The 20,722-nt window shown below is 47.8% G+C and overlaps 14 protein-coding genes across 14 annotated transcripts; 8 read left to right on the top strand and 6 right to left on the bottom strand.

Annotated features, from left to right (window-relative positions):
* Positions 1–31: 31 nt before the first annotated feature.
* OGAPODRAFT_100746 (uncharacterized protein) lies at positions 32–938 on the bottom strand (the record flags this gene model as incomplete). Its single annotated transcript, XM_018352992.1, has 1 exon — positions 32–938. The coding sequence occupies one exon, from the start codon at positions 936–938 to the stop codon at positions 75–77; it is 864 nt and encodes a 287-aa protein (XP_018210866.1). The 3' UTR covers positions 32–74.
* A 61-nt stretch (positions 939–999) lies between these two features.
* OGAPODRAFT_49400 (uncharacterized protein) lies at positions 1,000–1,290 on the top strand (the record flags this gene model as incomplete). Its single annotated transcript, XM_018355627.1, has 1 exon — positions 1,000–1,290. The coding sequence occupies one exon, from the start codon at positions 1,000–1,002 to the stop codon at positions 1,288–1,290; it is 291 nt and encodes a 96-aa protein (XP_018210865.1).
* An 85-nt stretch (positions 1,291–1,375) lies between these two features.
* On the top strand, positions 1,376–4,162 carry OGAPODRAFT_100743 (uncharacterized protein; the record flags this gene model as incomplete). The annotated part of the gene is made up of 1 exon (XM_018352991.1): positions 1,376–4,162. The coding sequence occupies one exon, from the start codon at positions 1,376–1,378 to the stop codon at positions 2,993–2,995; it is 1,620 nt and encodes a 539-aa protein (XP_018210864.1). The 3' UTR covers positions 2,996–4,162.
* On the bottom strand, positions 1,618–4,162 carry OGAPODRAFT_16642 (uncharacterized protein). Its single transcript, XM_018354568.1, has one exon. It carries the CDS (start codon positions 4,135–4,137, stop codon positions 2,992–2,994), a length of 1,146 nt encoding a protein of 381 aa, XP_018210863.1. The 5' UTR covers positions 4,138–4,162; the 3' UTR covers positions 1,618–2,991.
* Positions 4,163–4,764: 602 nt separating this feature from the next.
* Positions 4,765–7,630, top strand: OGAPODRAFT_16641 (uncharacterized protein). The gene has a single exon (XM_018354567.1). It carries the CDS (start codon positions 4,771–4,773, stop codon positions 6,427–6,429), a length of 1,659 nt encoding a protein of 552 aa, XP_018210862.1. The 5' UTR covers positions 4,765–4,770; the 3' UTR covers positions 6,430–7,630.
* Positions 4,765–7,845, bottom strand: OGAPODRAFT_94342 (uncharacterized protein; the record flags this gene model as incomplete). The annotated part of the gene is made up of 1 exon (XM_018357517.1): positions 4,765–7,845. One exon carries the CDS (start codon positions 7,843–7,845, stop codon positions 6,481–6,483), a length of 1,365 nt encoding a protein of 454 aa, XP_018210861.1. The 3' UTR covers positions 4,765–6,480.
* Positions 7,846–8,015: 170 nt separating this feature from the next.
* On the top strand, positions 8,016–9,332 carry OGAPODRAFT_88509 (uncharacterized protein). Its single transcript, XM_018356902.1, has one exon. It carries the CDS (start codon positions 8,022–8,024, stop codon positions 9,315–9,317), a length of 1,296 nt encoding a protein of 431 aa, XP_018210860.1. The 5' UTR covers positions 8,016–8,021; the 3' UTR covers positions 9,318–9,332.
* Positions 9,333–9,463: 131 nt separating this feature from the next.
* On the top strand, positions 9,464–11,313 carry OGAPODRAFT_16640 (uncharacterized protein; the record flags this gene model as incomplete). Its single annotated transcript, XM_018354566.1, has 1 exon — positions 9,464–11,313. One exon carries the CDS (start codon positions 9,467–9,469, stop codon positions 11,264–11,266), a length of 1,800 nt encoding a protein of 599 aa, XP_018210859.1. The 3' UTR covers positions 11,267–11,313.
* A 719-nt stretch (positions 11,314–12,032) lies between these two features.
* OGAPODRAFT_76798 (uncharacterized protein) lies at positions 12,033–14,014 on the top strand (the record flags this gene model as incomplete). The annotated part of the gene is made up of 1 exon (XM_018356231.1): positions 12,033–14,014. One exon carries the CDS (start codon positions 12,033–12,035, stop codon positions 13,821–13,823), a length of 1,791 nt encoding a protein of 596 aa, XP_018210858.1. The 3' UTR covers positions 13,824–14,014.
* Positions 14,015–14,141: 127 nt separating this feature from the next.
* OGAPODRAFT_16638 (eukaryotic translation initiation factor 5A) lies at positions 14,142–14,631 on the top strand. The gene has a single exon (XM_018354565.1). It carries the CDS (start codon positions 14,187–14,189, stop codon positions 14,598–14,600), a length of 414 nt encoding a protein of 137 aa, XP_018210857.1. The 5' UTR covers positions 14,142–14,186; the 3' UTR covers positions 14,601–14,631.
* Positions 14,632–14,677: 46 nt separating this feature from the next.
* On the bottom strand, positions 14,678–15,112 carry OGAPODRAFT_24472 (uncharacterized protein; the record flags this gene model as incomplete). The annotated part of the gene is made up of 1 exon (XM_018355273.1): positions 14,678–15,112. The coding sequence occupies one exon, from the start codon at positions 15,110–15,112 to the stop codon at positions 14,678–14,680; it is 435 nt and encodes a 144-aa protein (XP_018210856.1).
* Positions 15,113–15,840: 728 nt separating this feature from the next.
* OGAPODRAFT_94336 (uncharacterized protein) lies at positions 15,841–18,259 on the bottom strand (the record flags this gene model as incomplete). Its single annotated transcript, XM_018357516.1, has 1 exon — positions 15,841–18,259. The coding sequence occupies one exon, from the start codon at positions 18,257–18,259 to the stop codon at positions 17,831–17,833; it is 429 nt and encodes a 142-aa protein (XP_018210854.1). The 3' UTR covers positions 15,841–17,830.
* On the top strand, positions 16,357–18,219 carry OGAPODRAFT_88502 (uncharacterized protein). Its single transcript, XM_018356901.1, has 2 exons — positions 16,357–17,011; positions 17,078–18,219. Exons 1-2 carry the CDS (start codon positions 16,492–16,494, stop codon positions 17,749–17,751), a joined length of 1,194 nt encoding a protein of 397 aa, XP_018210855.1. The 5' UTR covers positions 16,357–16,491; the 3' UTR covers positions 17,752–18,219.
* Positions 18,260–18,324: 65 nt separating the features above from the next.
* Positions 18,325–20,625, bottom strand: OGAPODRAFT_76795 (uncharacterized protein; the record flags this gene model as incomplete). The annotated part of the gene is made up of 1 exon (XM_018356230.1): positions 18,325–20,625. The coding sequence occupies one exon, from the start codon at positions 20,623–20,625 to the stop codon at positions 18,364–18,366; it is 2,262 nt and encodes a 753-aa protein (XP_018210853.1). The 3' UTR covers positions 18,325–18,363.
* Between the last annotated feature and the right edge of the window lie 97 nt (positions 20,626–20,722).

Here is a 20,722-nt window from a genome sequence, read left to right as displayed (position 1 = left end):
ACGCGAAATAGGTAAAAAAATTATATGATCTGCTGAATAAAAATCTATTGCAATTACAAATCGAGCTACATCAGTCATAATTCATCCTTATCGTGTTTCGCGCTTTTGGACTTCCCTGCCCTGCTTTTTTTAAAGTCCCTATAGCTTTTGTAAAGACCCTTTTTCAGGCCCTTCAAGAAAGTCCCCCGTTCGCTGGTCTCGCCGTCCTCTGCCTCCGCAAAACTGCCCAGGAACTTCGCTATGGCTGTTCTTGCGGTGGGGCCTTCATACTTATGGAACGATCCATCGCGGTCGATCACCACGATCTGCGGTAAACTCTCGACTTCAATGTGTTTCTGGACCTCGGATTTGATCTCGTCAGTCACTGTCAGATAGCCGAAATCCAGTGATCCGAGGAAATCAATTGCCAATGCCTTGAACATGGGCGAGATCGAGGTCTTGCTGGTCAACAGCAGCACCCGTGGCTTGTCCTTGACCGCCACAAAGCTGGCGATGTCCCGTGCATTGACTCTCTTCACATAGTTCTTCACACGGCCTTTCACAAACTCCGTGAGCTTGCTGGCAGTCCGCTCACCACGATAAATCTCAGAGCTGTGGCCGTTTTTCTTGGTAATTTTACCGGTCCATTTTGGGGGTCTGAACACTAAGATCGTTGGAAAACCCTCAATTCTATACTCATTGCACAGCTTTTTGTTTTCGGGAAGATCACAGTTGACTGCTGCATACTGTGCCACGTCGGAGCTGGCTTGAGCTGCCTTGATGTAGTGGCTTTTGAACTGCTGGCAATATCCGCACCAAGGAGCGTAGAACTCGACAACGGATGTGTGGTTGGTCTTGTAGATCACGTCGTCAAACGATTTGGGTGTTAGCTCGTAAATGTTTTTAGAATTGTCATAAAAAGCGTAGGCCAGCGACACCAAAAAGAAAACCACCAGCATGGATTATGTTTCCAACTACACGAATTAATTTGGTGGAAAAATTTACAAACTATTCGTCAAAATGATCACTAAGTTCTTCTCCAAGATTGTGGTTAAATTCAATCCGTTTGGGCCGGAGGCCAAATGTGCGCGCTCTTTCATTGGCCTCATCTCGCCTCAGCTCCGTCAAACATGCCAAGTCGACCTGGAAGTGCTTCCCAGAGCAAGCACTAAACCTCCGCTTCTTAAAGTGACGTTCAAAGATAACACCTCGATCGAGGGCAATCCGGCCGAGCAGACGTTGGAGGATATTAGCCAGATCCTCGATAGGCACTCTAGACAACTACAATTCAAAGAAGACGCAAACAGGTAGAGCTAATGATGGCATATTGTGCAGTGCAAGGTACGGCACGGTGATTTTTTTTCACCTTAAATAATTTTCAGTTTGTACATACTATATGATAAGATCATCCATATTAAGAATAGGGAGACGTTGCTTTAGTTCGGAAGCCGTTGTGATAACGACTCCTATTTTTTATGTCAACGCCAAGCCCCATATTGGACACTACTACTCAATGACTCTCGCGGACGTTTACAACAGATGGCTCAAATTGAGTGGTGAATCAACTTTTTTCACGACGGGCACCGACGAGCACGGCCTCAAGGTCCAGACAGCAGCCGCCGTCGCTGGGATGGATCCGAAAACCTTTTGTGACGGACTTTCCCAAAAATTCAGAGAGCTCGCTTCTGTAGGAAATATACACTACGATAGATTCATAAGAACCACAGATCCCGATCATTTGGAGGCCGTGCAATTTTTCTGGAGAACCCTGGAGGAGAAAGGACATATATACAAGGGCAAACATTGCGGATGGTATTCTGTTTCCGACGAGTGCTTTTATGCAGAGACGGAGATCGAGGAGGTGGACGGAAAGATGGTCGCCAAGGAGACAGGCGCAACTGTTGTGCACGAGACAGAGGAAAACTACTTTTTCCGTTTGAGTGAGCACCAGCAGCGACTCGTTCAGTTCCTGGAAGACAACCCGTCTTTTGTGCAACCTCCCGTCTACTACCATGCGCTGCTTCGTGATCTTAAGTCACGTGACCTTGAGGACCTGAGCGTCTCGCGTCCTAGTTCCCGCGTGAGTTGGGGGGTCAGCGTGCCCAATGACCCGTCTCAGAAGATGTACGTTTGGTTTGATGCTCTGGTCAACTATTTGACCTGCATTGGGTATCCTTCTCAGATACCTCAGCAACCATCGTTTGTGCATCTGGTTGGAAAAGAGATCGTCAAGTTCCACTGTATCCACTGGCCAAGCTTTCTGATGGCCTGCGAGCTTCCGCTCCCGCGTGGTGTTTTTGTCCACGGCCATTGGCTGATGGATGGGCGCAAGATGAGCAAAAGCCGGGGCAATGTTGCCGATCCGTTGGAGATTTCCGAAAAGTACGACACTGATGCACTGCGTCTCTTTATGATGCGCTATTCTGTGCTGGACTCCGACTGCGATTATTCTGAGAGAAAGCTGAATGCCACGAGAAACGAGTTCATTGACAAGTTCTGCAACCTGCTGACGCGGTCACTGTCCAAGAAATTCAGCATTTCTCGGGCCCTAGCGAAGGTCGAGACTCGCGGACTTGCGAGTCTGCTTGACGACGCTGGGGAGGAATTGTCGTCTGATCTGCGGTCTCTTTTTGAGCAGGTGGACGAGCTGCCGGCTACTATCGATCCGCATTTGAGAAAAATGGAACTGCACAAGGCAGTCCTTGCCATCTGGCAATTACTGCCTCGCATTAATGGACTCTTTGACCAATACGAGCCGTGGAGACTGAAAGGGCCTGACAACGAGCTCCTGCAGGACCTTGTGATTTTCAGTGCGCTTGATTCGCTGCGCTGTCTGTTGATCCTGTTGCAACCTGTTGTTCCTGACTACACCAAGATGCTGCTTGATAAATTACAGGTCGAGCCTTCGAAGAGAACTTTAGACATGGCAGGCATTGCAAGAGACACCAGCTATGCCAAGTCTGCTACTTTTTCAAAAGGAGAGAAGGTCCCGTTGCAAAAAATCAAATTAGACTAAACGGCTATCTTTATGGCCTCGCATTGGAGGCTGTCCAGATCCAGCACTGCCATCTGGCCTGTCTCGCAGAAATCCGGCACCGCGACGATCCGCACGTGTATTGGGGCGTCTCTGGCGCAGTGCAGTGTCATCTCGGCGGTCTCGAACTTCGGCTGGTTGCCAACAAAGTATACATGGGGAGTTTCGTCCAAGGTGAACGGGTCGTCGACGTCGTACGGGTAGCATGTGAGCGTGTCTGGCGCTGTAGGGACGACGTTCTGCCAGTGCATTGTTGCTTCCAGAAGCTTTAGTCTGGACTCGTTGACGATTTCGTTCCTGACCGGCGAGTCCATGCCGCTGCCCTCTCCGTTGAGGTCCACCTGTATGTTAGGAATAAAATACTTGAACATATCGTTGATGTTTTCTCCCGACGTGCCAAGCATTCGCACGCCGTCAATTTCCAGCCACGTAGGATTAGTTGAGCGCGCAAAATTGGCATACGAGCCGGCTTTTGCGAAAAACGACGGGTGCAGAGGCTGTTTCGGAAGACTCACCTCGCAGGGGTCGGAGTCGCCCGGCATGATGGTCACGGGGACGGAGTGCAGCAGCTCGCAGATGTAGGCGTCCAGCTGCTTGATTGCGTCCGCGTCGTAGTTGGACTTGTTGAGCTCTCTGTATTTATCTTTCTCCAGAACCACCTGATCGGCCGACTCGACGCATCTGATCGAGTTTCCCGCCACAATGACTTGTGTGATCGATCTTAGAAATTCTACCGTCTCGGGAGACGAGTCCAACTCTCCCATGAGGTACTCCTTGAGCACTTCGAGCGGACCCAGACTGCTCTGGTTGTTAATATGAAGCCCAGAAAGAAGCAGCACTTTATTGCCCTCAGGGCGCATGGGACGCGGCACTTGGGGCCCAGGCTCCGGGTACACCACGTCCACCACGACGAAAATGCCAGCCTCAATTTCCATGCCCAGAACACCAATCACTGCCCCGGTGACGAGCAGTATTTTATCGAGGATCTCGCCGTCCAGAACCATCCGTCCAGACTCGTCTTCTAGCATCACCTGGTCGTTCTGCGGATCTGAGTACGCGGAGGCTCGGAGCTGGTCCAGTTTGCTGAGCTCCGCAGACTCTTGCACGTCGTTTGCCCCATACATGTTGTGGCTCACCTCCTCGAGGATGTTTGGCTTGTACTTCATGTCCATGAAGACGGTTCCGATGGTGTAGCAGGGCGTCATGTTCTTGATATCAAGTATTTTGTTCACATACACCACGCTGGTGTTGTTGATTGTCTCCCGTTTCCACTTGGCATTGGCGCGCTTGAGACAACGCGACTTGAGCTTTTTCACGCGCTGACTATAGATCTTGTTGAACTGGTTGGCGTACGTACGTGTACCAGGAGGAAGCCTGTATGCGTCGGATCTGTTGAACTGGTCAGGGACCGCGGATTCGTGGCGAAGAATGCGGTCAGAGGTCATGGTATTCATACGCGTAGTACGGTGCAAGGATGAAAAATTATATATATCACGTTTGATGGCTGCCGGAGCAGAGTAAAATTGGAGTATCTTGGAGGGCATCATAGCCACATCGAATTATCAAATACGATGGCTGTAGACTCTGGCTCTGATCTAGTAACCGCCGCACCGCGCCAGCAGGCTGGTCGTATATCGATTGGGTCCTCGCTTGTGGTGGTGTACAGATGCACGGCAAACCCAACTAGGGCTGGGTGCGAGGAGGACCAATGAACTTCATAACAAAAAACACAGGGAGTTAATTCCGTAAATCGCACAATGGAGAGACTCGACCTAGCCACTTACAGCAAGGAGATCAAGCAGAATTACGACAAACTCATCTCCGGTGAGCTGTCCTATGTCATTTACACCACCCAGCAAGACTCATCTCTCAAGCCTACTGTCCAAGGCGACGGAGACATCAATGAGTTTGTGACCGAGTTTGAAGAAGGAGCAGTCCAATTCGGTTACATTCGTGTCAATCCGTACGGTTCTGACGTGCAAAAGATTTTGCTTCTTGGCTGGTGTCCAGATTCTGCTCCTTTGAAAAGCAAGGTCTCGTTTTCAAATAACGTGGCCGAAGTCGGCAGGATCTTGCATTACCACGTTCAGGTGACTGCTAGAGATCCTGACGACCTGGACGTGGACGACCTGCTGAAGACTGTGAGTAATGCTTCCGGTGCCAGGTATTCCATCCAATCGCTGCAACAGTCTTCTGCTCCTAAAACCACCAAGCCTGCCCCAAAGCCTGTTCCTAAGCCTGCCAAGACAGAACAGCCAGCACCCGCCAAGCCTGCTATAGGCACTCCTCTAAGACCGGCTTCCACTCCTGTTTCAGCCAAGCCTGCTGAACAAGACGATGAATGGGGTGGAGAAGAAGAAATCCAGGAGAGAGACTTTAGCAAAAAGCCGTTGGAGACTCTTCCTTCAGCATACAAGCCAACAAAGGTCGACATTGAGACGCTGAGAAAGGGTCCATCACAAACGACCAGCTCGCAACCGGCCACTGTTTCAGTGAGTCTGGGAGACGGTCGTCTGTCTTCTCTACCTAAACCAAAAGTGACAAACTCTGTTGCTTCCAAATTCCAGGAGGTTGTCCAGCCATCTTTTGGCTCGAAACCTTCCTTCGGTGCTCCTCCAAAGAGGGACGAGCATGTCTCCTCTGGCCTGAACCGCAATTTCGGGGCCACTAACGGCAAGACCCCAGCTCAGCTCTGGGCTGAAAAGAAAGGACAGTTCAAGGACGTCGAGACTGATTCCAAACCTGTGAATGCTGTGTCTGAAGAAGAGATCAACGTGCATGTCAACGATATCAGGGCCAACCTGGAGGCCCTGAATACTGAAGATGAGCCTAAGCCAGCATTTCCTCCTCCTCCAGTGAGATCCTCGTTCCCACCTCCTCCAGTCAGGACTGTTGCGAAAGAGGAAGAAGAGAATCAAACTGAGCCAGAACAGGAAAATAAGTCCGCGCCTTCTCCTCCTACCACACCACGTCCTGCTGCTGCTGCATCGGCAGCTCCAACGGCAGTCGCGGAGTACGATTACGAGGCAGCTGAAGACAACGAGATTGGATTCGCCGAGGGTGAGGTTATTGTCGACATCAAGTTTGTTGACGAGGACTGGTGGCTCGGAACCAATGCTGCTGGCCAAACCGGTCTCTTCCCTGCCACATACGTTGTCCTGAACGAGAAAAAGGACGAAGAACCAGCTGCTGAACAGGTCCCAGAACCAGAACCAGAACCAGAACCAGAACCAGAAACTTCTAAAGGGTTGACTGCCGTCGCAGAGTACGACTATGACGCTACGGAGGACAACGAAATCAGTTTCAAAGAGCAGGATATCATTACAGAAATCGAGCAGGTCGACGAAGACTGGTGGCTGGGATCCTGTAATGGCGAAAGAGGACTGTTCCCTGCCAACTACGTTACGCTACAATAGCGCAAAAAAGGATATTAGCAAGTTGTGTAAATAACATCTAGACTAGGTATTTCACTCTGACTTTTGCTTGAAGAGTATTCCCCAGAGATACAGTGCCGGAGCGCCGGCTGCTGTTCTCTTGAGCCCACGCCGTGCAACAATGCCCTCGTGAGCGTTGAGAGATCTCACGTAGACGGGTATTTTGATCCAGTCGAGCTCATTCAAATTTGCACACATCAAGGTGCGCTTATCATCGTATGGCAGCGGTTCGAGCTTGTCTGTCAAGGGAAGTTCTGCCAACGGGCCAACATCCATCTTTTTTATCAAGGATTCGACACATTGGGCAGCCTTTTCGGCGTCAAACTCAACCTGCTTCGGGTTTGTATCTATAAGTGATTCGGGTCCTGCAACCGAGTCTGTCGATGACTCCTCCTTATCGCCCTGATCCTCAGCAGACAGCTCCTGGAGTGTGTTTTCGACAATCTCCTGTGTTGCCTCGGCCAGTGGGTCCTCATGCTCTCTTTTTTGGCTATGGTGCCGCGCTTTGTTGCCCTCCAATCGCTCCTGTAAAGTCCTCCAGGCACCTCCGTGGTCGAACTCCTGGAGAAGCGACTTCCTTATCGCACTTTTCACAGTTCCAAATACACTCGCCACAAAGATCACCGGCAGAACAAACGGCAGGAGCATCATCATAACTCCAATGGCAACATTGCGGGTTCGTTGAAGATGGTCAACTTCTGCACTCTTCTTCAATTCTGGGTGGTAGATCGTTCCCTTCAGATCTATAACTCGAACCGGGTACTCTCTGCCTAGCACCCTTGCCGAAGGCAACCCATCCACATATTTGATCTCCAGGTTTTCCCAAAATTCAAACGGATTGTAGTTGGAGATGTACGAGGTAGCAAAGCTGACAAGTCTGTCGTTGCGTACATTGGCAAGCAGTATCCTGACCTTGAATAGGGACAAACCTTTGAAGTACTTGCTTTTTTTGTCTGCCAACTGTGGAAGCAGATCAGACTTGTAAATGAACAAGTCTCTTCCCGACTGTCCCACGAGTCTGCTACCAAGAAAATTCATCGCCTTGTCGAGAATCCGAGATGTCCTGAAGAATTTTACTCCAAGATGCGGCGATGCAAACGTGCTGAACACTGTAGGCTCGATGCGGTCGAAAAAGCCAACCTCATACAGTTCTCCAATACAGTACCTCGCAATCAGCCCCCCTAAACTGTATCCCACCACGCTGATCTTTTTGACTTCCACATCCTCATCGCTCTTCAAATTTTCAATCGCATCAAATATATCCTTGATCACTCGGTCTCCATTAACCTTGATACCGTCGTAGGTTTTGAAGGACCCGAAAGACGAGGGCTTTAAATAGTGGATTCGGTCTTCGCTAGATTGCAAACACTCCTGGAGAACCTGTTCCACCATGTCCATATGGCTGGAAACCCCCCACATACTGAATTGTCAGCATTGGCGCTTCTTCCGAGCCTACTTACCCGTGGATCAGAACGATTAGGTGGCCCACTTTTGCCATCTTTAGTAGAGGAAATAAATATCGAACCGCTGCAAAAGTTCCGACGCGTCGATTTTTTTTTTTCCCATCGTTGACAATGTTTAGTGCTCCCGGCAAGGCCTTTGTGGCCGGAGGCTATTTGGTTCTGGATCCGCAATACAAAGCATTCGTGATTGCTCTGTCTTCCAGAATGTATGCCCATGCCCATGTGGACAAAGAAGCCGGGGAATACACCGAGGTGTGTGTCAAATCCCCCCAATTCGCAGAGGGAGAATGGTGCTACAAGATAGATCTTTCCCGACCTGATCTCACTCAGGAGACACATGGCCGCCACAATCCCTTTGTGAAGTCCACGATAGACATTTTGTTCTTGTATTTGACTCCAAAACAGAATAAGCGTATCACCATCACCATCTTCTCTGACCCAGAATACCACTCGCAGAAAGACTCCATCCCGAAAACCTCTAAAACAGGCCTCAAAACCTTCTACTACCACTCACAGCCAATATACAAGGTGGCAAAAACCGGACTGGGCTCGAGTGCGGGTCTGGTTGTGTGCTTGACAACGGCTCTGCTCTCGTGTTTCAGCGATAACTTTGACGTGAAAAACGAAATCACGCTTACCAGGATCCATAATCTTGCTCAGGTTGCTCATTGTCATGCCCAGGGGAAAATTGGTTCAGGGTTTGATGTGGCAGCTGCAACGTTTGGCTCGATTGTGTATCGTAGATTCGATCCACAGCTGGTGAACAGAGTCCTAGAGTCTTGCAGAAATGAGGACTTGGTGCAATTGGTCGATAACACAGACTGGAAGATACAACACACAAAGTGCTGTTTGCCTCCAGGAATCAAACTGCTCATGGGGGACATTGTGGGCGGGTCCGAAACCCCTAAGCTGGTCTCCAAGGTTCTGGAGTGGAGGAAAAAAGAGCCTGAAAGATCGCTGGAAGTGTGGACGCAGCTGAATTCGTACAACATGCGTCTCGTTGAGTCGTTGGAAAAGCTACAAGACTTCAGCAAAAGCCAGCCAGAAACGTACAAATTGTCGCTGCGAAGTCTAGTGGAAGGCAACAAAAGCGGCTTCAGCGACGTTGTCTCCAGTATCCAAGGAATTCGCCAGTACATGAAAATCATGACGCTGGAGAGTGGTGCCGAAATTGAGCCCTACCAGCAGACTGAACTGCTAGACTACTGCATGTCGCTAAACGGTGTTTTGGGCGGAGTGGTGCCTGGTGCTGGTGGCTACGACGCAGTGTGCCTGCTAGTGGCACAAGGAGCCATCCCAGAAGTGGTTGAACGCACAAAACACCTTTCTGTGACGTGGCTGAACCTGCATGAGCAAGAAACAGGCATCTGTGAAGAAGACGTCTCGAGCTTTATCGATTTTTTATAGATAAAGAAATGTAATTGGCACACCTCGCACCTGCCACATATTTGTGCGGGCAAGGGTCCCTCACCGCGAAGCCTCATCACGTAATTAAAGCAAATATAGTAACTGAAAATAACAAGACACTAGAATAGAGGGTTTGTGTACCTTTGGTAATGTTGTCAACTGATTCAGTAGTGAGCATTCCGGATTCTTCTATTCCCAATAGGAGTCCTGAGCACTACGAGCTCAGCAGGTATCTTCCCCCTTATCGGTCGTTGCTGAACCCCAACCGAACATTTGACTACCGAAGCCATAAGTATGTGGAAGGGTCTGTGGAGTTTAAATTCAGCAGTCTGTTTGCTAGAAAGAAGAAGCCGGAATCGAATATCAAGATGAAGTACCGGTCGTTGCTTACGCCACTATCGAACACAAGAAAGCGTATCATGGATGCGGCTTCTGATACACTGTCAGTGAAATCACTGAGATCTTCGCTCTCGGTTGCCAGTTTGAGGAAGCCTACCAATTTGAGTGCACATCATTTGATGGATCTCCCGGATGAGATTCTGACGTTGGTGATCTCGTATCTTAGAGATGACCAGAAATCGCTGGTATATCTCCTCTATGTGAACAAAAGGTTGAACGGGAGTGTCAAGCCTGTACTTTACGAGAATCCATACGTCTCATCCACATACAGGCTGGCTCAGCTGGTTCACACCATCAACAATAGCAAGGAATTGGCCCTCATGATAAAGACTATCGATTTGTCGACAATAAATCCTGGCTTAGAGTTGGAGGAAAATGCGTTCCGGTTTTATGACATTTTTGCACAAGATGGTGACGATGCAATGCCTTTTGCTTCTAACCACAAAGACATACTTGCTGGCTGGAGAGACTGGAGATACAGAAACCACCCTTTATATGGGCAGCAGCGCACCCTTACTGGACAGACTTATCGGTCATCACGGAGCTCTAGACCTGAAATGAAAGATCGCAAACTGTCGGCTTCTTCAAACTCTACCACGGGTTCGCTATTCTCCAAGAACGAGGATTGCGAAACAGATTCGTCGCGCACATTGTCCGCTTCTCCAATAAGAACTAAGAGGAAAAAACATACTTTCAGAAACTCCTTGAAGCAGGTATTCAAGAGTGCTTCCTCGGGTACAGTCACAACCTTTGAGATTTCAGACTGGTACAGCGATCTCAAACTGACAAAATCTACCACTTCCAAGTTCCCTCCTAGAGTTAGTGACCTCGACTACCTGACGCAGCCTGATTCGCTGGTTGGCGAGAAAACTCAACCATACTCGACTCCCCATCCACTTCAAAACAGATTTTTGAGCCAGTACTGCTATTCCAAAGATATTCCGATTGGATACTTATTGCACATTTTCCAGGAATGTGAGAATCTCGTTGACGTGGACCTCACTGGTGTCTCTTGTAGCAACGATTTTGAGATGAAAGATTACGAATACTTCAATTGGCAGACGTCCAAGGGTAAAATAAAGCCGGTCCCTGTAATCGGCTACCGTTCTCTGTTGCTAGACACAGAGGAAGACCAGCGCAAGAGAGCAGAAGAAAATGCCATGTTATCTAGATTCAAGTCAGAAAAGCCAATTTACTGGTCGGACACTCAGCGCGAGATAGACTGGGAGAATACAGATTGTGTGAAGCTTGAATCTGACGATATCTGGAAACAGCTGAATAAGTTGAGAAATCTGCGCACTATCAAACTTTGCTCTATTTGTTGGCTTGAGAAGTCTGTAATTCAGAGAATGGTGGCTGATTCGCAATCCGCAGCCCGCTTAGAGTACATCGATTGTACTGATTCGGGAATGAGAAAATCGCTAGACTGGGCTAAACGAAGGACCGTTAAACAGTGGAAACGTTACTTCCGTTCCGAGGATGTGCCACGCGCACCCCAGATAGCTACCCGAAGCTACAATTTTGAAAATATTGGTCGCGAGTATTACTGATGTATATATATAATTGGCGCATTTTACGCTGCTAGAATTTATTATGCTGCAATATTAATTAATGTCTTGGACTAACCCTTAGATTCGAGGATATCGATACTGTCCATACTCCACTTCATTTATTATATAGAAATAACCAATATTCTAGACTATAGTGGTGACTGCGGTCTTGCATTTGTGGTTCGCGCACGATCTCCTCTTCTCGTCAACATGTGACGACTAAAAATTGGGATATCGGAACCAGCAAACATGCCGCAAACGCAAATCTTATGATATACTGCCCGAATGCACCACACATTTTATGCCATTTGTCAGTTCTACGACAGGAGTCATTTGCCACTGAAGCTTTGTAGACGATTTGGCAATTAACAGAATCGGTTTTTTTTAGGGCATTGTAATGCTGAGTGTGCGCAGTTTGGGTAGTTAAACTTGTAGCTTAATTCCGCCACATGTAAATCTTTGGCGTTGTTCTCTTCTCTCTTTTTTTTTCCGTCGTTGGTGCTACCAATTCCGTTTTTGCTACCAAACAACAAAAAAAAAATTATTTCGCTTCGTGCTACCGTCTGCTACCAAGCGAACGAACCCGCTAAAACACTTAGGGACCTAAAGTGAAAAGAGAGGCCGGAGAAGCCAGCTTTGTCACTTGAGCCTTCAATAACGACCATTTTGCGCTTCTTTCCGAACAGTTTTACAGCACTATATTACCCGGAACCCTGCTACCATTCAAAGCCATTTTCGAGTGTATCGCATACTCAACATCCTGAAAATGGACAGAAGGCTCCCATTTCCAAACTACAACGACTACCAGAGACCATTTGTGTCTGCTGGTGAGCCCAATACTGGCCAACCGCTCCCGTCGTTGTCCACCTTGGGATCTTTGCCCACCGTGTCAACAGCGCACACGGTGTCTACAACAGGGATTCCTGAGGAATCGCGATCGCCGAAACAAATCCCATTGGCACAGACACATCAAGAACACCTCATGTCCATAAACAAACACGTGATGAAAACCTTATTACAATCAAAATCCGGGGACGGGTTACCTCCACAAACGCCTCCCGAAAAACCAAATCTTGGACGGAACCGCCAGGACGGGCCACTCGAAATCCCACGATTCATCCCCTTCCCAGGATATCCCATCATACCCCCGGGATACGTACCGGTGATGATGTCTCCACAAGGTTTTTTGGTACCGATGCAATTTTCGCAGACCCCTGTCAAAGACGACGAAAAAAACACCGAAAATTATACGGCTCCAGAGTATCACAGTCCTCGCCCCGCGAAGGTGAGTAGGATTGCGCAGCTGATCAACTCGCCGACTTCCGAACCGCAACAGCTCTATGGTGTTGGAAATGCCGGTCCGATGGCTTTTCCTGCCAACCCAGCGTTGAACCCCAGAGACAAATTGGCTGCTTTCCAGCTGTGTTTGCTTTCGCAGGAATATTTTTCAGCATCGGGGCCGCAGCTTTCGGAGAAGGAACGGGAGCTGATTGAAGGGCTCAAGGTTTATGAGGCCGAAGTCACAGGCCAAGACGTTGAAAAACTGCGCCAAGAATACACGAACCAGCTGAACCTCATATCCAACACGAAAACTATCGAAAAACCATTTTCTAAACGCAGCCATCGCGTAAACAAGATACTACTGGGACTAGAACGTGACATGGCGGAAAAACGCGATTACGAAATCCTTCGTTTACAATTGTACAAGGATTACCGGAGAAAACAGATTATTGACGAATATGTTGGCCAAACAATGGAGATATACAGCGCCTTATGCCTCGACTACACCACGCGGCTCAGCAAGCTTAAAAAGTTCTTGCTACAACAGAAACAGCTGCTGGAACGAGAGGACGCCGAGTTTTTCAATGTTGCTACCGCAGACTCAGAGCGGCTCTGGCGAAGTACACTAGCCGCGTCAGCGGAAGAACCTCAGGAGCCTGCTCCGCCGTCTAAAAAGAAGCAGAAAGTGGAACTGGAGCAACAAAAGCTGTCGGATAACGACAGCTACTCGTCGTCGGCCTCTGTTTCTGGACTGCGTTCGTCGTCGAGAATCAGCAAGCAGTCGAAAGAGGATGCAAGACACAAGAAACGACCACATCCAGTCAGCAAAGAGCCTGTTCTGGATCCGATGACACCAGTATCGACAGATGAGCAGTTCCAGATGGTCACCAATCCAAACTCCAGAACGTACCACACACATGTGATTGGTAGCTCGGACTCCTCTATCGCCGACCAGAGCGACTTGAAGCAATTGGCCGAGCACTTCACCACGGAGCCTACGCTGGCTGCCGTCATTAGACGCAAAGAGGAAGAGGCGAAGGGCAAAAAGAAGAATAAGGTGCTACGAGACCTGATTATGGCACATGAGTCTCAGCAGGCGAAAAACCGAGGAAATGGAAGCCAACGGCCCTCGACGGCAGAATTGCTGAGTGTGCACGACAGTGACACGGACATGTGGAACATAAACTACTCTCTCGCACTGGTGCGAGAATACAAGCTACCGCTGGGACTGACGCAGGAGGAGATTGACGACGATCTAGCTCAACTGGGTATTTGATGTTGATGGTGTATGGAATAGAAGGGAAAAACACAGCTGGTTACCCTACCATGCATTGGACCAGTATTTACTCCGGGATGGACTTGGAATCCGCCCGGCCGATGCCCGGTAGAGTGCGTAAAACCTGGTACGTATTTCGCTGAAAATTAAGGAAAAAAATTTTCTTGGTGTACCAAGACGAATAGGTCCCAAATTGAAAAAAAAATGTATTGCTTGAATACTTTTGATTCAACTTAGTTAAAAACTTATCAAGATGGCTGAAGAAGAAGTAAGTAGCTAGCCATGCGACAGCCGCCTTTCCGTACTCTAACCGTCTAGCACACCTTCGAGACCGCTGACGCCGGTTCCTCTTTGACCTACCCAATGCAATGTTCTGCATTGAGAAAGAACGGTTTCGTTGTCATCAAGGGCAGACCATGTAAGATTGTTGACATGTCCACCTCCAAGACTGGTAAGCACGGTCACGCTAAGGTTCACTTGGTTGCCCTTGACATCTTCACCCAGAAGAAGTTGGAGGATCTGTCTCCATCTACCCACAACATGGAGGTTCCATTCGTCACCAGAACTGAGTACCAACTGTTGGACATCGACGATGGCTACTTGAACTTGATGACCAACGATGGTGAGACCAAGGATGACGTCAAGGCCCCAGAGGGTGAGTTGGGTGACAAGCTGCAAGCTGACTTCGACGAGGGCAAGGACTTGTTGGTTACCGTCATCTCCGCCATGGGTGAGGAGGCCTGCGTCTCCTACAAGGAGGCTCCAAAGGGCAACTAAATGCGCAGCTTCAATTGCAGCATATATAATATAAAGGATGTTTATTTAATCTTAAATAAACAGACATATTCGTTCACCTACTCCAAATTATCGAGGTAGTGCAGCCTGTCCAGCACAACCTGTTTGCTCGTTTCTTGAAATTCTCCACTTAAAAACATCTCGTCCAGCACCTGGTATACCTTGTAGAAGTTGAAGATGATGTCTAGCTCGCACACGTTATTGAAGTAGCTATCCAGCACTTCCACCATCAAATGGACCATTTCCAGATAGCTCAGCTCATTGTCCTGCACGTCAACTGCCATCACGAAAAATAAACCATTATATCGTCTGTACACAAGCTTTTGATTTTCGAAATTCACGAAATTTGATTGTTTCTGATGATCTCGCGAAGAAATCAGCCTATGCACCTTTAGTATAGTCTGTTTTTTCTGCTTATCGGGAACACTGGTGTACCATTTGGAAATGCGCAGCTTTCCCTGTCGATTGAGCGCGATCAAGAAATGTATGCTCATGGGACGTGTAGCTATTATCTTAGATTTTAAGTTATCTAATTCCACGCCGATCGTCCCCAGTGTTTCCTCCCAAAAATTTTTTTTGCGTCGCTCATGTCAAAAACTCAGTCCCGGTGGCAGTCGGATTCTTTGTCATACAGATTTTATTTTGTTTCTTTTAAATCTACACATATCGGCCATCAAGTCGGGTCTGCTACCGGTATAGTCAGATACCCGCTTTTCTGAACTGAATAAAAGATCAGAAGGTACGATCACTTGCATTTTGTGTCTAAGGGGTGCTGAATCAACGTCCGTCGAGTTGCCGTTTTTCTGAAGGGCCAACTAGAAAGTCTTATCGAATTTTTTTTCACAGGTTACCCTGTCCCTTATTTTTTTTTTTTTTTTTTTTGCAGAACAAAGCGTGTCGCAACTACGCGCCTATACAGCACGAACAGATTCCAACCCTCGTTCGATAAGGTAGGCTAGATAATCCATCCTGTGAATTCATGATCTCGTCTGAGGAGAATATACCAGCACAGCAAAAGAGTCAACTAGCTCCATTTGTGGATAGAATACTAGCTAGTCCCCTGAATTTTCAGCCTGCAAAGCACCCAGATAAAGTCGCAATGAGACCATCCACATATATTGCTTTCAAAAGTTCCAAACTCCGCAAAAAGGAGAATTTGGGATTCAAGCCTATAGACGATCTCTCCACTTCAAAGCCATCAAAGGAGGACACGGTGCCAAGACCGAAATCGATGGCTGAAGCGGTAGCTCTTTACACTGGTAAAAGATATCTTTCTAAGAAACAAAGAAAAGAACTCGAGCAGAAACCACTCAAGAAACAAAAGGTGCAGCAGAACGACAGCAAAGAGCCGGTGCTTTCCGACAGCGAATACACCAATGCGGCCGGAGAAGAAGAAGAAAAAGATGATGATGATGAAGAAAGCAGCGACGAGAATTTTCAGACGGCCGACGAAAAAGATGATGAGGATGAAGGCTCCGTTGGTTTTTCAGATGTGTCAGATGAGGACTCTGAAGACATGGAGCAGCTGAAAAGAGACTTGAAAGAAGATGCTCAGAAGGGACTTGACGAGGAAGATGAGGAACTGGATAGTGATGCTTTACGTCAGATCAAAGCTGAAATAAACACTAAAGACGAGGACTTCAAGATTTCGTCAAAGAGCAAAGAGACACCGCCGACTTCTCCCGAGGATCCGGCGGATTTAATCAAAGGGGAACTTGTGCATTCGAAGTACGACGACTCGGAATTTTATGATTTCGACGAAAACTACAATGATAGGGGGTCAAATGGTTCGACAAGGATATATAAGTCTTGGAGAGAGTTTAGAAACAAGCCAGGCCCCCTGGGACTGTTGAACCATGGCGTGACCTGCTACATGAATTCCGCAGTGCAAGCCATGTGTCATATTCCTGCTGTTCTGCATTATCTTGTCGATGTTCACAACCACAAGTACAAGGACTCGATTAGTCCAACTTCTGTCACGCAAATTTTGGCCGACACTGTTGCCAAAATGTACAAGCTGGATAATAAGGGCGAAAAGAAAGTGCGCACAATCAATCCTAAACGTCTCATTAAACGGCTGGGGGACATCAATTGCATGATGTCGGAGTGGCAGCAAGAAGACTCCCACGAGTATTTCATGTCGCTTATGTCTCGCTTACAAGAAGACTCGACTCCAAAAGGTGTCAAACTCAACCAAAGCATAATCTATGACATTTTTGGAGGGCTCCTTAGCCAATCGGTCACCTGCAAAAACTGTGGCCATATATCCACTACTGCTCAGGAGTTTTATGACTTATCTCTCGGGCTGGACAACGTGAAAAAGAGAAACAGTAGTTTGCTGGATCCTCAACAGCTGTTTGAACTCAAGAACAAGATAGAAGCCGCCAAATCCAGTGAGCCCGACGCGAAAAACAAGCTTTCCGATTTTCTGAAACAGAAAATCTTGCTCGCTCAAGAAGAAAGAAGGAGCCGTTCTCAAACGCCCGAAGCTTCAGAGTCACAAAATTCAAGTTCTCAATCGATGGAAACCAACGACGGCGAAAAGTCGAACCAGTTTCCTGAACCGCCCCACTCACCGCCAACCTATAAGTACTCCTTGGAGAACTCTATCAGGGACTTTTTCTCTCCTGAACTCTTGAAGACCGACAAAAAGGACAAGTCGGGATACACATGCGAGAATTGTAAGAAGACCACCAATGCGATCAAAATTTCCACCATTGAACGTGCTCCGGAGACGCTGACAGTCCATCTCAAGCGATTCCGTTTCAATGGTTCCTCGTCAATGAAAGTCAAAGCCAACGTGACGTATCCTGAAACCTTGGACTTATCAGAATATACAACATCAATGAATTCTCCGACAAAATACAAATTGAGCTCGGTAATAGTTCATCAGGGACGCTCTGTGTCTTCTGGGCACTATATAGCCCATTGCAGACAACCAGATGGATCTTGGGCTACATATGACGACGAGTTCATCAATAAGATCAAAGCCAGGGATGCGTTGAGCGATGAGAGTGCGTATGTTCTCTTTTACTCCAGACTCACTCACAAGTCGATTGGAGACAGAAAGAGAAGGTCTCCTGCTAAGAACGAAAAATCCAAAAAGAGATTCAAGAGCGGGAATTCTAGATGAGTGATTTCGCATATGTATATTACGAGATCGAGTCGTGTTCGACCTCTTCATGATCGCTATGTACAAATAGTTCCAACATTCACGGAACAATGTGGACACCAATGGATTTTGCTGTTTCCACAACGCTCTTGCAAATATATTGTAGAGGCACGTCTTTCAGCTGCTCGTCTTTTTGCTTGATTTTGGCAATTTCGTAAACGTGTTTGAGACTCAGCTTGATAGGGGACTTTTTAAGTCCTGGTTGCCCTTTCTCTATTCCAGCAGCTTGCATAAGCATCCACGCAGTAGTTGGAGTTTTGATGTCGAACGTGAAAGACCGGTCCGGCCTGACAGTAACTTTCACAGGGATCGGTATTCCTGGTTGGAAATGGGCCGTTCTTGCGTTGAACTCTTTGCAAAAATCTATAGCCTTGACACCCTTGGAACCAAGAGCTGGACCGACTGGTGGAGTTGGTGCGGCCTGGCCAGCCCCCACTATAAGTTTGATCAACGAGTTTTTGCTGGACATGAAAAATAAGTAAAAATATTTACAGTCTCGACATTTTCTGATGGCTTAATTTTTTCTAAAAAAAAGGTCGATAATAGTTTATAAAAGATTGTAGAATACACTAGTCATTTCTTGCCTTTCTTCTTCCTCTCGAGCATGGCGATATGAGCTATACTTTGGTCTACTTGGGTGTGTTCGTGGTCCGCAGATGGAACCAGCTTATGCTCGCACTCGTCGTTGACCAAGGTGCACATTTGGACTGATTGCAACCATGGGTCGTTGAAACATTCGTCTATCGTTATACGGCAAGCAGGCGCCAGCGACACCATTCGTCCAATCATTGGACGACATTCTGGGGCAAGCGCATTCAGCAAACGTTGTTCTCCCATTAGGTTGGATGTATGCTTCAGAGGATCTTCACTATCATGTGTCTCATTAGAGTTGGAGGCAGATGGAGGAGGAGTAGGCATCTCCCCCTGATGGATAACGGTGTTCAGTTCTTCTTGGTGTTTTCCCTTTTCTTTGGAATACTCTTGTTTATTCTCTAGATCTTCATAGCTCGGAGGATCTGGCATTCGTCTCAGCAGATTGCCGAAAGTGACACCTGGCTCTCTGGATGCAAATAGTTTGAAGCTAGGGTCAGAAAGCTTGGGAACTTTCCACGGAAACTTTTTCAAAGTCATGCAGCAGTAGATGATAGCTGCTGACCATATATCGACGGGGCGGGGGTCGTATTTGTTGAAGACACAAACTTCAGGGGCAAGATATGGGTCGGAACCAACGATTCCCTGGGCCTCGATCAGCGTGCTTGAAAATGGGTACTGGAAAACCACAGCAGAGCCGAAATCGATAAGCTTCACAATTCCTTCTTTCGACACCACACAGTTATCCAGCTTGAGATCTCTGTGAGCCAAACCAATGGAATGAATATACCGGATACCATTCAAGATCTGTTTGAAGCAACAATTGATCTCCTCAGGGCTCATTTTATTTGACATCACAAGGGCAAACAAGTCGTAGTCGCAGTATTCCATGACCTGAACGATTCTATCGTTCTCATAAGAAATTTCAATAGTCTCGATAATATTTGGATGCTTCAAGGTGGACCCAATGCAGTACTCGCTGGTGATTTTTTTAATGTAGTCTCTTCTCGATTCGTGTTGGTACTTGGCTCTGAATTCTTTCACTGCAAAGACTTTAGAATCGGAAACTCGTTTGACCAGTCTCACCTGTCCACCTGCTCCGGCGCCCAAATTCTCTCCAAATTTACTGTACCGCTTACTAAAAGGAATCTGCGGCGTGGTGTTTCCACCAACAGATAACGGGGTCTGTGCAATATTGAAGTAAGATCCTCCAGGGCTCGATAAGCTTGGAGACGAAGGCACCCGTTTGCTGAAATCCAAAGGTGACGTACTGTATTCTTGCGACGGAGACGACGGCACGGTGTCTGACCCAGCAAATGAAGGACCGTTAAAGGTGACACTGGACGAAGGAGTGGTGGTTTGGATTTGGGGAATGGACGAAATGGAACCCTGACGCTGGACACTCAGGCCAGCACTCAAGTTCGAAGTCCTAGGCACGCCAGATTGGCCGTTGCCCAATGAAACAGACTTTCGGAAAAACCTGCGCAAGTCGGCCATCGAGGAATGACGAGATCCGGGCGCCGTTCCGTTGGTGACGCTTTCCGCACTTGATTGAGATGAGGGTGACTGTCCGGTTTGATCCTGTTGCGGAGACGACGAAAACTGGTCCAGCGTTGCCGTGCTTCTTCTGGATTTAGAGAAGAAGTTAACGAGTGATGTATTTGATCTGGAACTGCTCAAAGTCCCGTTTGCAGCTGCTGCGGCGGCGCGCGCCTCCTGGACCTGTTGAACTTTTTGCTTAGAAATGATGAATCTTGGCTCAAGCTGTTTCGGCGACGATATTGCCGGCGACGAAATCTGTGTAGCCGAAATTAGCTGTCCATTCGATAAATTTACAGCGGGAGAGCCAAGAAACGTGGACGAGCTATGAACAGAAGTGGAAAGTGAAGGGTGTCCACCAGGAGCCGAGTAAGGGATTGTGTTGGACAGCGAGCCGGGTAGTCCACTGTTGGACTGTAGGCTGGCAGGTCTCAGAGCGTATGGCTGTTGTGGAGTTGACGCTATTGGCTTTGGCGAAACCTGTACCTGTGAGACCGGCTCTATGTAATCTTCCCTATATGAGGTTTCTGGGGATACTCCTTCCAAAGTTATAGTGGTTGTTATGGTTTTCTGGAAATCGCTGTCTGTAGGTTGAACCTCTGTGCTGTTTATCCTGACTGTCTGAGAAGAAGGAGGCTGAGCCCGCTGCTCATTCATGAGTTTGGTGAGCGACGAAACGCCAGGTTTCCGGTCGTTGGAGGCCATCGTCGAACTAATTTGATTTAATTTATAAATGACTTCAAGCTTTTTTTTTTACTTCGCACCTGGACAAGTTGCTGATAAGATACGCCGCTGAGCGACT

This window comes from Ogataea polymorpha (assembly GCF_001664045.1).
Source record: "Ogataea polymorpha strain NCYC 495 leu1.1 chromosome Unknown OGAPOscaffold_4, whole genome shotgun sequence".
NCBI lineage: Eukaryota > Fungi > Ascomycota > Pichiomycetes > Pichiales > Pichiaceae > Ogataea > Ogataea polymorpha.
Note: the sequence above shows the minus strand (reverse complement) of the source record. Positions and strands in the feature narration are given on the sequence as shown.